The 11074-nt window shown below is 48.9% G+C and overlaps 1 protein-coding gene across 1 annotated transcript; it reads right to left on the minus strand.

Moving 5' to 3' along the window:
- Nucleotides 1-921: 921 nt before the first annotated feature.
- Nucleotides 922-4813, minus strand: LOC124664381. The gene is made up of 12 exons (XM_047201916.1): nucleotides 4663-4813; nucleotides 4439-4572; nucleotides 4058-4333; nucleotides 3655-3842; nucleotides 3174-3238; nucleotides 2719-2739; nucleotides 2539-2658; nucleotides 2331-2450; nucleotides 2118-2245; nucleotides 1756-2031; nucleotides 1512-1642; nucleotides 922-994 (listed from the first exon to the last, which is right to left on the minus strand). Exons 1-12 carry the CDS (start codon nucleotides 4811-4813, stop codon nucleotides 922-924), a joined length of 1683 nt encoding a protein of 560 aa, XP_047057872.1.
- Between the last annotated feature and the right edge of the window lie 6261 nt (nucleotides 4814-11074).

Raw genomic sequence — 11074 nt, forward strand, 5'->3', positions numbered from 1 at the left:
AGATCGAACTACTCATGTTTTAGCCTCGTCACGGAACGTCCAACAGCAGTTCAAACTTCAAAGTCATGCAACAAGTCACACTTCAATTCAGTTATAACCATTTGTTCCTGTAGTGCTTGTGTACGACCTCGGCTAGGATCCTCGCATTCATTCAATTTCTTCTTCATTCCTGGCAAGCAATGTCTTACATGGTCTGATCTCGAATCCTATGATGCTGCTGATTCATCTAGTATCTGATGCTGTTGCCACAACCAGTAGTGGTGTGCTTGACATAGTGCCAAAGAATTCTCCTGTTGTGAATCATGAAATAAAGTTTGGACAATATAGTTGAGTGGATTGTCCAGATTTTTTTGTACCTCCACTCGTAAGTAGTATCAGCGAGTAAACCGTAAGCTATTTGGTTTCAGCGAGCAAAATGTAAGCTATTTGGTTTCTAAACAAACATACCGATTAGTGACCACTTGGCACTAGCGGTTTATTTGGCTATTTATGTGCATTTGAATAATTTCTATTTTCCGATTCTTCCTTATCACAGTGTTCATCATTTTACTCATGATTCCGGTGACCAAGCTGCTATGCTTTATGTGCATTACAGCTGCCAGTGTTACCATTGAAAGCAAAGTTGGTTGAACATGTAAAGAAAATGCATGGCATCATTTTGTGAGGCCTAAAACTTGACATGATATGCTGAGCTAAGTTATTAATCAAATCAAATCCGTAATTGTGCAAGAATTGCAACTTTTTGGTTCAGTGAGTTCACTTAACCAGCATGCTTAACATTTCTTTTTATGCGGAAGCTTCGCATCATGCCATCACGAGTTCTTTACCTTTCATTGCCTTAAATAACCATACTTGCAATGCCTCTGGTTGATGCCACAACCTAACCCTTCTGTTCTCAACACGGCAATGGCATAACCTTACTTAAAATGCCATGAACACTGAAGGTCTTTCTTTTGATAAGTTTATGGAGAATATAACTTGCATATTCCCTGTCCTGAAACGATTCCACATCCATGATCAACTTGACACCGAACAACCTCCAAACCTGATTCAGCAACTTTTGGCAATTGCATTTACTCTTCTATGTTTTACTATATGTTTGGATGTTCCTGTTTAAGTACATGAATATTGTCAACTGATATTGCCAAGTTGTTTTGTATGCATTCCTTTTGAGATGTTACAGTCATTATATATGAGGTTCATTAATCAATCACATGTACCCGTATTTTGTCTAGAGAACAAAGCTAATATAAATGAACATAATTCATTAAAGAGTGATGTGGAGATCAGATTTTTTATCTCGTAATTGTACAAGAGTTTCTCAAAACATCAATATCTGTGGAATTGAGAGGATTGGGTGAAGGGGGATTCACCAAATCCCCTCCCATCCCCAGTCCACCTGGGGCTAGATTTACACCCCTTGTAAACAATGTCTCAAGCTTCAATATTATGTACATGAAGAAAACTTGCATAATGTACAGAACTTAACATAAATATAAAAAAAAGAATACCTTTGTGCACCAAAATTCCCCAAGAGTGCCAGAATTATATTCATTGGTATGTATGGAGTTTCTTCTAAGCCATAGAAGTTCATGCCAATAAAGTTTCCATCAAAATCGATAAGAGGCCCTCCAATCCCAGCCTAGCAAAAACAGAAAAAAGCGGCTTGTAAGCCATACAGATGTGGCGATGGATTTGAATGCTCATATTCTGGTACAACTATTTATTTTCACCATATCAAAAAACACAGCGTACCTTGGTGATTTTGCAAGTATAGATCACAAGATCTTTGCAATTAAGCTCACTTGGTTTGCTAGTCACTACCCCACTTGTGGCCATCAATTTACCTGAATTGTAGACGCGCCCTAAAGCTACTACCTCCCCATGAGGTTTATGTTGCACCTGATGACTCATTCGTGCTGCTCGAGTACAACATAAACCCGTGATGCCGATGACGGCAATGTTATAGTTTGGACTATTATGTTCCAAAGTTCCGCGAATAATTCGATTATCTGGAAGGCACACTACAATCTGCAATTAATGATATGGTGAGTCTAACCAGCGTTATAATGAATAAGCGAAAGGTGTAATTAGACAACTATTAGCAGAGTAGCAACCTTCAAGTTATCAGCAACCTTGTTTTCAATGTCCGAAGTTCTAACCAAACTTGCCGAGGTCAGAACTCTTGTGGTAGACTCATTACATTCTACAACTACGCCCGTGCAAGCAAAACACCTTTTTCCTCCTAAGAGAGTAATAATTCCCATAGCTTAGTGATGAAATTGTAAAAACAATACCCAAGTAAGTGAGCTTGTAGCGAATACAATTACCAATGAATGAAGCCAGTGCTACAACACTTTGAGACATATTTGAAATGACTTCTTTTTGGAGCTCGCTTAAGATAATTTCACTGAATTCCTCTTCAAAACTATTAACCAAACGCCTGCCGACTGGCCACACCAATAAAGGTTCAGAAGTTGAGGGGTGCTAGAGAGAGCAGAATAGAGTAAAAATAAAAAGACAAAGAAATAAACTCACTATCCTCCCAAAGTGGAAAAGGATAACCATTGGACCTCAACTCTTCTTTTTCAGCAATACGTGTCATTGCAACATAGTAAAGTGATTGATGGCACCATGTGTTCAAAATAATCAAGAAAACTGAAAGCAACGACTCACCAAGAGCAGAAGAATATGGCCATCGAGCATGAAAACACTTACAGTTTATTTGATTCTTCAGTCCTGGTGCCACAAATGAAGCAATCAATAACTGTGACCAATGATCAATAACTAACATTAAAGGTGACCCAACCTGCTTGACATTCTGGGTCACAGAGAGTACATATGTAAGGTTTCTGATCCATATTTTTTTCTCCCCCACTTAAGCTGCCTAAAATGGAGAAGATTGGAGAAGGGAAATGAACAGATTTAAGAACATGGAAAAGGAGTATGAATGAAAGGAGTATATTATCATGTAGAATATTTATGTACTTAGTATGAACTAATTAAGTAACACGCCATATATGTTAGTATGATAATAGCTACAAGCATAAAAATACAAAAGTTAATGTGTAAGGAGAGTCTACAAATGATCATTGAAAATTAACATTGGTGCTGATGAATTGCTTGATATCACACACTTCCGCAATCTTAAGGAGTGAGTATGTTTTTCTCACCTTGTGAATCAGACTTATGAGCTATGGGAAATCTTTCCACTGTACTACCAGGTCCTTTCCTAGCCCTGCAACAGAATGGGATAAACTCATCAGAGTAATAATCACATCCACAAAACCCAATGTAAGGACATCCGCAAATTAACTCTCATTCCCTCAGTATTACAGTAACTGGGCATGTTACACTCCTCACTAAATAGCAATTTATGATCATGCCTTAACTGTTCTTAGCCTTGTACCATGCATGCTGTAACTGACATAGTGTGATTTCATATTCTATGAAACATGCCTGGACATTCTTTGTGAACTTTAAACACAATGATTTTGTCAAAGAAAATTCAATGACATGAGGTTATATAAACATGGTGTTAGCTGCAGCATGACGCATAAAAAGCCACTACTGCACTAAGTCCAATCTTGATTAAGATCAGCACTATTTTTTTTCCTAAGCATGTGTGTTCCATGTGTGGAAGGAGACACATACATAAGCCAATCGGAGAATCTTTGGTTCGTAAGGACTATAGTGGACATACCAGGACAGGATTCTTTCGCTAACTGCTTCAGTAGTTCAACAATTTTATTCCTTGGTAGGAATGGAGTCTCTTTCTCAGCATAAAAGTTCATCCCAATAAAGTCCCCATTAAAATTAATGAGGGGCCCTCCAACTCCAGTCTAGAAAAAATAATAAAGTTACACTCAACCAAGCACAAAAATTTAGCGACGCTGAAGGAAGTTTGCATATATATAACTGAAAAAGGGAGTAACTTTTAGCGCCCCAGAAAATAGTGCAGTGTATATAATGATAAAATGAGACATTTATATCATGACACCATTACTTATTTTCGCTATTTACAGAAAGTAAAAAGATAAATCAGCGGTGGACGCACCATGGTAAGTTCACATGTGGAGATTGCAAGCTCCTCACGACAATCTCCGCTTGGATTGTCAGTTAACATCCCAGCTGTGGCCATTAATTTTCCTGAGTTGAAGCAACGTCCTACAGCAACTACTTTGCTATGGCACTCAAATTGCCGCTGATTATCTAGACACGCCACTCGAAGAGTGTGGAAGCGAGGTATGTTGACAACAGCGAGATTGTGTTGTAAATCCCAGAAGTTCACCCAGCCAAGCTCAACTCGGTCATCTGGAAGGCGCACTTGAATCTGTAATGACAAAGCAAGACAACCAAGTATATGTGCACCCCGGTTAGCAGAATGATTAATTAACACAGATGATGCTGAAAAAGCAAGCAATACTGCAGCACCAACCTTCAAATTATGAACGATCTTGCTGTCGTCTTCAGTAGATCTAACCAAACTTAACGAGGTTAGAAAGCTCGTAATCTTAGTCTCTGGATCGTTTTTGATAATTATGCCGGAACATGCAAAGAACATTGTGTTTCCTGCATAAGATCGCATTTCCAAATTTTCAATAATGAACTAGCGATCAGGATTAGATTGAAATATCCAAAGCTGGTGATGTGTGTAATCACCTTCAGTGAATGAAGCGAGAGATACCACAGTATTAGCTAAGTTCGACGCAACTTCTTCACTCAGTTCCGTCCAAACACCTTGGCCAGAACCACTCGAGCTGCCGAATTCCTCTTCAAAAGGGTTGTCCGGATGCGAAATTCCTAGGTTCATGAAAGCATAAATCGATCGTGCATGCAGAATTACGAACAAGCAGAGGAACTGGAACCGGCGGCTCACCTCCGTTACTTGTGCCAGCCTTTTGTTTTTTATACGAGCTTCTTGTGCGAACGCCTTCTCGTTTAATCTTCAACTCTCCCGAATCCAGACTAGAGCGAAGGAATAGATCAAGACACAGAGCGGATCAACAGATCGCTTCATTAGAAGGAAAGGTGTTCAGAAATCACATCATCGCAACCAAAAAAGGGGCCGGGCCTCGACTAATCACGCAGGATGAAAGCAAGCTCGTACCGACGAGGCCGGGCCGGGGACAGCAGGGTACCGACGAGGAACGGCGATGGCGGATGCGACGCGCTTGAGGGTTGGGAGTGGGGAATTGAGGCGTCAGCTCTAGGGCACGCGGCAATGGGTCGGTTCGGGTTTTGTTGTTCCACAGATTCCGGCATGTTGGAGAGGAACACGAAATACACGAAAGGGACGGCGAAGACGACTGAAACAGTTCCACAGTTTTCTTTTTTACGAACATAAGAGCATCTCCAATAGGCACGCTAAAACTAAAACGACCGCGCGATATGAAAATTGTCGTTTGGCGCGCGCGGGTGCCCGCGCGGAGCTCCAGCGGACGCGGGAAAAAGGCGCGCGCTAAAAAATATGCAGTGCCCGCGCGTTTGCGCTATTCCGCGCGGGAAAGTTGCCGCGTGCGCTGCCGCGCTCTCTATAAACACGACATGCGTGAACGCGGCCAACCGTCTGAACTTTACACGCGCCGCTCCGCCTCTCTCTCTCTCCCCACCACTCTCCCTTCCGCCGACGCTCCTCCTCCGCGCCTCCGTCGACGCTCCGTCTCCGCGCCTCCGTCGAGATGCCTCCACGCCGCCGCCCCGCCTCCGGCTACCACGGCGTTCGGGCACGGCCGAGCGGCCGCTTCGACGCGGAGATCCGCTCCGGCGACGAGCGGATCCGCCTCGGAACTTTGGACACCGCGCATGAGGCGGCGCGGGCGTACGACGCCGTCGCCTGGCGCCTCGGACGCTCCCGCCGGACTATGAACTTTCACTTTGTCTAGACGCAGGAGCAGGCAGAGCAGTTCGCGCCGCCGCCGCCGGTCATCACGCGCGAGCAGCAGCGCCGCCAACGGGAGCTCGAGCAGCACCTCCTCATCGCCGAGCGCGACGAGGCCCTCCACCTCGAGTGGGCACGCCAATTCCCCGAAGACGTCGCCGCCACGGAAGCCTTCTACGGGCAGAAGGAGGAGGAGAAGGCGGCGGCGAAGGCGAAGAAAAAGGCGAGCCGCGACAAGCGCCGGGCGGAGTCCGCAGCGAGGAAGGCGGCAAAGGCCGAGAAGGCGGCGAGGAAGGAGGAGGAGAAGAAAAACGGCGCAGGGCCGTCCACCATCATCCTCTCCTCCTCCTCCTCCTCCTTCGAGTGGACTTCGACGTCGGTGTCGGAGACTACTCCGAGCAGCCACTCATCGGACTACGACTGGGAATCAGAGTAGGATAAGACTAGTTTACAATAAAATGTTGCGATGTGTCGTTGAACTTTTAATATATTTCGTATTTTCAATCAAAATTTCGTGTTTTATTTGAATTGTTTGATTTATTTCGAATCGAGAATGGTCGCAGTAGCCGTTCGGGCCACGCCGCGCGCTGCAAAATGGCGCGCCCGGCGGAGGAGCACTTTTTCCGCCCGATCACGCGCGACGAAATGCCGCTTCCGGCGGGGCACCTTTCACCGCTGCGCGCGCTATGTGTTTACAGCGCTGGAACCTACGTATAGCGCTCCGATTTTTCCAGCGCCTGTTGGAGATGCTCTAAGGCTCCGAAAGCAGACTTTGAATTAACAAATTCATTAACCGGCCAGAAGTAATACAATAGATCGAAACAACTACAGAAAAGAAAAAAAAAGCATGATGATACCAGTTAGAAATACAAACACATATGGTGAAAATTTAAAGTCTAAAAGAAGAGAAAAACTACAAGGCAGCTCGAGGCTTCATCTAAACACCGGCGACTTGGCGGGAACCGTCAAGCGCCGGGACTCCACTATGAAGGATTGTACCAACTTGAGCTGGCATACTAAGCAGCCCGCCCGCTGAGGACCACCAACACCCGAGGAACTAGCAAGCTGCGCTAGTGAGAAGGCCAAAACCTCTAGAGCTCAAACGAGGAGGCTTCAAGACAACACGAACTGGAGGGAAATGGTGCTCGGGAGCATCGACATTGTCAGCCCCACAAAGCCTTGTGGTGCTTTCGCCGAAGCTTTAGCACCCATCCCAAGATAAACCCCATGTATTTGCACTAGCAAACATGACGTACATCAGCTCGTGAAATACTGGTGCCCCTTTTACCACAACATCGACTCCGACAAACCACTGGGCTCAAGAGCAGCCGCCCAAAACAAAGGCACTCCGTTTATAGGAAGCCCATCCCAACCTAGCACAGCGCATCAATGAGTAGAAATTCTAGGGGGGGGGGGGCTCGGAGAGATCGCAAGTAATAGGGCAAGCAGAGAATGCCCAGGGGCCAGCAACCAGCAGGATGTGTATCATGCCCTCAATCATGAATGGGGTCTGAAGAAATCATCATCGTCGGTTGCGGAGCTTTCGCCCACACGTACACCATCGAACTCGCTAGTGCCCTGCTGGCCAACATAACAAGTAGTGACCAAATCAAATGTGCCACCAGCATATCCGCAAAGCAGTGATGGCTAGCCGTCGTCAAAGTGGGCGAGACCGAAGACATCACCGCCCCAATAGTGGTCCGATCTAGCTGGAGGGGGAGTACCCGTGCTTTCCCCACCAGCCACGGAACCCATGTCCTCCACAGACCGACTCCCCGCGAGAGGAAACCGAGCACAGAGATAGGGGACCTCCGTTTCTGGCCTCTAGGAGAGCCTGCACCGTGGTTAACACCAGCCCCACACCAGATCCAAACTTTCCCACCACCATACTCTTCCTGCGTAGACCAAACCCGAACAAAACCGAGGGGCGAGGCCGAGCAGTGGTACCGGCCGAAATTGGCGCCGAAGCGAAGGAGCTCGCCGTCACCAGCTAGATGGAGTGCGCCGGATGCCGGTCCTACGAAGGGTGGAGCAGCGGGAGGGTCCCCGCCGCCACCGTCCGCCGCACAACCAAAAGTTTACTCCTGCTAGCAGCTACGCTGTCACCACCGATTACCATAATATTTATTTTTAGCTGTCTTCTTCATACTCCCTCGCTAAAATAGAATCATATAATTTTTTGTCATTTTTTAAAGTTTTACTAGCTATAAAAAAGACATAAATAGCTGAAATACAAATTGCACACAATATGAAAATGTATTTCACGATCATTCTAATAACATGGGGTTCATTCTAATAACATGGGGTTGAGATTATAAATTTTGACACTTTTCTATATAAATGGTCAAATTTTAAAATTTCGCTTTGACAAAAACTATGCGCATCCTACTTTAGAAAGGAGATGGGCATTAAGATGTCAACATACAAAGTTACAAACACCAGCCTAAACATCGAAGCGAGACAATTTTATGAACAGGTGGCAATAATCTTTCCTCATGTCTATCGGAAGCGCCAATAATGATCTGAACTTGTACCGGCTCTCATCGTAGGATAGGATGCCATACACTTTCATCATATCATCAGGTGCTAGGTCTGGTATCTCCCGCAGGGTCCCCAACATCTCTTGGGGGGAAGCCGCCTTTGGATGAAAGGTCAATTTTAATGGTCTGGCCGATGCTTCGAGATGAGCGTCTATTCGTCCTGCGGGGGCATGGCTGCGGGAGGAGGCGTCGAAGTATTGGGACACCGCGGAGGCGATGAAGTGGGGGAAGAAGTGCAACTTAGGGTCGTAGTAGCAGACGGAGCGCAGCTCCATGCTCCTGGTGTCAAGCTTGATCAGCCGTGTCCCAAGGTCACCATCGACGCCCTTGTGGTATGTGGTCTTGTGCACAACGAAGCAGAGAACATCATGATCGTGAAGGTCCATGGTGGGATACGTGGGCCTAATACGCGGGACTATGCCGTGGTAGCCTGGGAGAGACCAGAGCTCTTGGCAGTCCACGACGCCGACCTTGTCCCACGTCGTCATGTCGTCCATCCTGAGCGTCCACGTGTTTATGGTGAAGGCGTGGCGGGAGACCGCGCAGGCGGTCGCGTGAGGGCAGCCGCAGCAGCAGCGAGGGAAGACCTCCACGAACCTCACCGCGCGGCCGCCGTCGGTGGGGCTTATGCTTCGGTAGGATGACGCGTCATTGCGATCGATGTGACTACTACACATGTCGGGCTGCACCGGAAGAGACAGGTAACGTAGCTGGGGTGTCTCGTGCCACATGTCGGAGCAGACGATGATGCCACGGAGGTAGTCGACCCAGAGCACGGACCGATCCCCGACGGGGATGACCCGATCGGTGGCCCAGCGGGAAACCTCCTCGCTCTCGCCCTCGTCGTGGATGACGGGCAGCTTCTTGAGCTCCCAGTGCCAGTCGTGGGATCGGAGCATGCACAGGTCGGCCACCACCGGCTGAGACAACCCCTCTCCCGTGTCAAGCCAGGAACGCAGCGCCGCCACAAGCACCTCGTCTTGGCCGCGGCGCAGGAGCGCCGTCCCATGGAAATCCATATGGCGCTTCTCTTTGTGCCTCCCTTTCATGTAGCAAGGAGGCAGCAGCGAGAGCGATGGCGGCCGGGAAGGGTCTGCGGCGGCGTCACCCGCGCAGTAGATGAAGTAGTCGGACATGTTCCGGTCGTCGTCATCATCCCAGCAGGTGCTACCGTTATTCTGGATTTTGACGAGGACCGAGTCCCCGTGGGCGGCGATGGCGTAGGAGCGGACGTTGTGCCCGTCCAGCTGCGGCATGCCGGGGCTGTCGAGGCGTAGGCGCGATACCGCCGGCGGCGCGGCGAGAACGAAAGAGATGCTGATGGGACGGCCTTTGGCGGTGCGAGCGCGTGCCACGGTCTTGGTGTCCGGATCACCGCGGCCCCCAAAGAAGTACTCACCGAGCAGAATCCATGGAGGATACGCGGCGGCCGTCGGTGCCGGCGCCGACGAATTGTCTGAGGGTAGGTGCTCCGCTCGGGTTTCCATGGCACGCGCGTGGTGGATTGGTCCGTGATAGATCTGATCACGAGAAAGAGTAGCCTGCCGAGGAACTCACGCGCACGCGTAGAAGGCGGTGGGATTACATAAAGCCCTAGAATCCGTCCGCAAGACAATTTGCTGTACGACTTTTATACGGCATGCACCTGGTTATATTTGCTGTACGACTTTTATTCGGAAGTTACAAGGCCCTCTAGCCCGTGACGGCACGGAGGCTAACTTCTCACACGGTACTGTTACTGTACTCGTATTATTTTTGCACGCAGGCTTTGCCCTAGGCGATCTTTCCTTTTACCTTGACCGTACATCAGAGTTCTTGGTTTAAGGAACTGTTCTATGTAATTACGATTTTAGGGCTGTAATCCCTCCGCATCTAGCACCGTGCCACATGGAAACCCCAGCGGCGCCGCCGGCCACCGCGTATCCTCCATGGATTTTGCTCGAGCGCTTTGGCAGCGGCGACGATCCGGACGCCAAGACCGTGGCCCACGCCTGCACCTCCAACGGCCGTCCCATCAGCGCCTCCTTGGTTCTCGCCGCGCCGCCAGTGGTTTCGGGCCTGCGCGTCGACAGCCCCGGCCTGCCGGACGGGGTAACCATCTTCGCTCGTGCCATCGCGGCACACGGGGACTCCGTTCTCGCCAAAGTCGAGACAAGGAGCGACGCCCGTATGACGAGCAGCGGCACGAACGAACACGATGACGACTACTTCATCTACTGCGCGGGCGACGCCGCCGGCGCCACACACCCATCCCGGCCGCCGTCGCTCGCGCTGCTGCCTCCATGCTACCTCACCGAGCAACATCAGTGGAGGCCGAAGCAGAAGCGCTATATGGACGGACATGGGATCGCGCTCCTGCGCCGCGGCCGAGACGAGGTGCTGGTGGCGGAACTGGATTTCCGTGTTGAGTCAGGTTACGAATACGATAGGTTGGAGGCTGAGCTTTGCCTGCTCCGATCCACCAACGACTGGGAGTGGGAGCTCAAGCGGCTTCCCGTCATCCACGACGCCGGCAAATGGCAGGAGGTTGCCTGCTGGCAGACCGACAGGGTCATACAAGTCGAGGATCGGTTCTTGGTCTGGGTCGACTACTACCGTGGCGTCATCTACTCCGACGTGTGGCAGCAAACGCCGGAGCTGCGCTACGTGTCTC

The sequence above is a fragment of the Lolium rigidum genome, chromosome 6, assembly GCF_022539505.1.
Source record: "Lolium rigidum isolate FL_2022 chromosome 6, APGP_CSIRO_Lrig_0.1, whole genome shotgun sequence".
Classification (NCBI taxonomy): Eukaryota; Viridiplantae; Streptophyta; class Magnoliopsida; order Poales; family Poaceae; genus Lolium; species Lolium rigidum.

Coding starts and splice junctions, on each gene's coding strand:
- LOC124664381 (XM_047201916.1), bottom strand. CDS start 4,813: ATGAACCTAGGAATTTCGCATCCGGACAACCCTTTTGAAGAGGAATTC. Junction 3,843..4,057: donor CCACATGTGAACTTACCATG/GTGCGTCCACCG, acceptor TATTTTTTCTAG/ACTGGAGTTGGAGGGCCCCT. Junction 1,643..1,755: donor ATACTTGCAAAATCACCAAG/GTACGCTGTGTT, acceptor TGTTTTTGCTAG/GCTGGGATTGGAGGGCCTCT.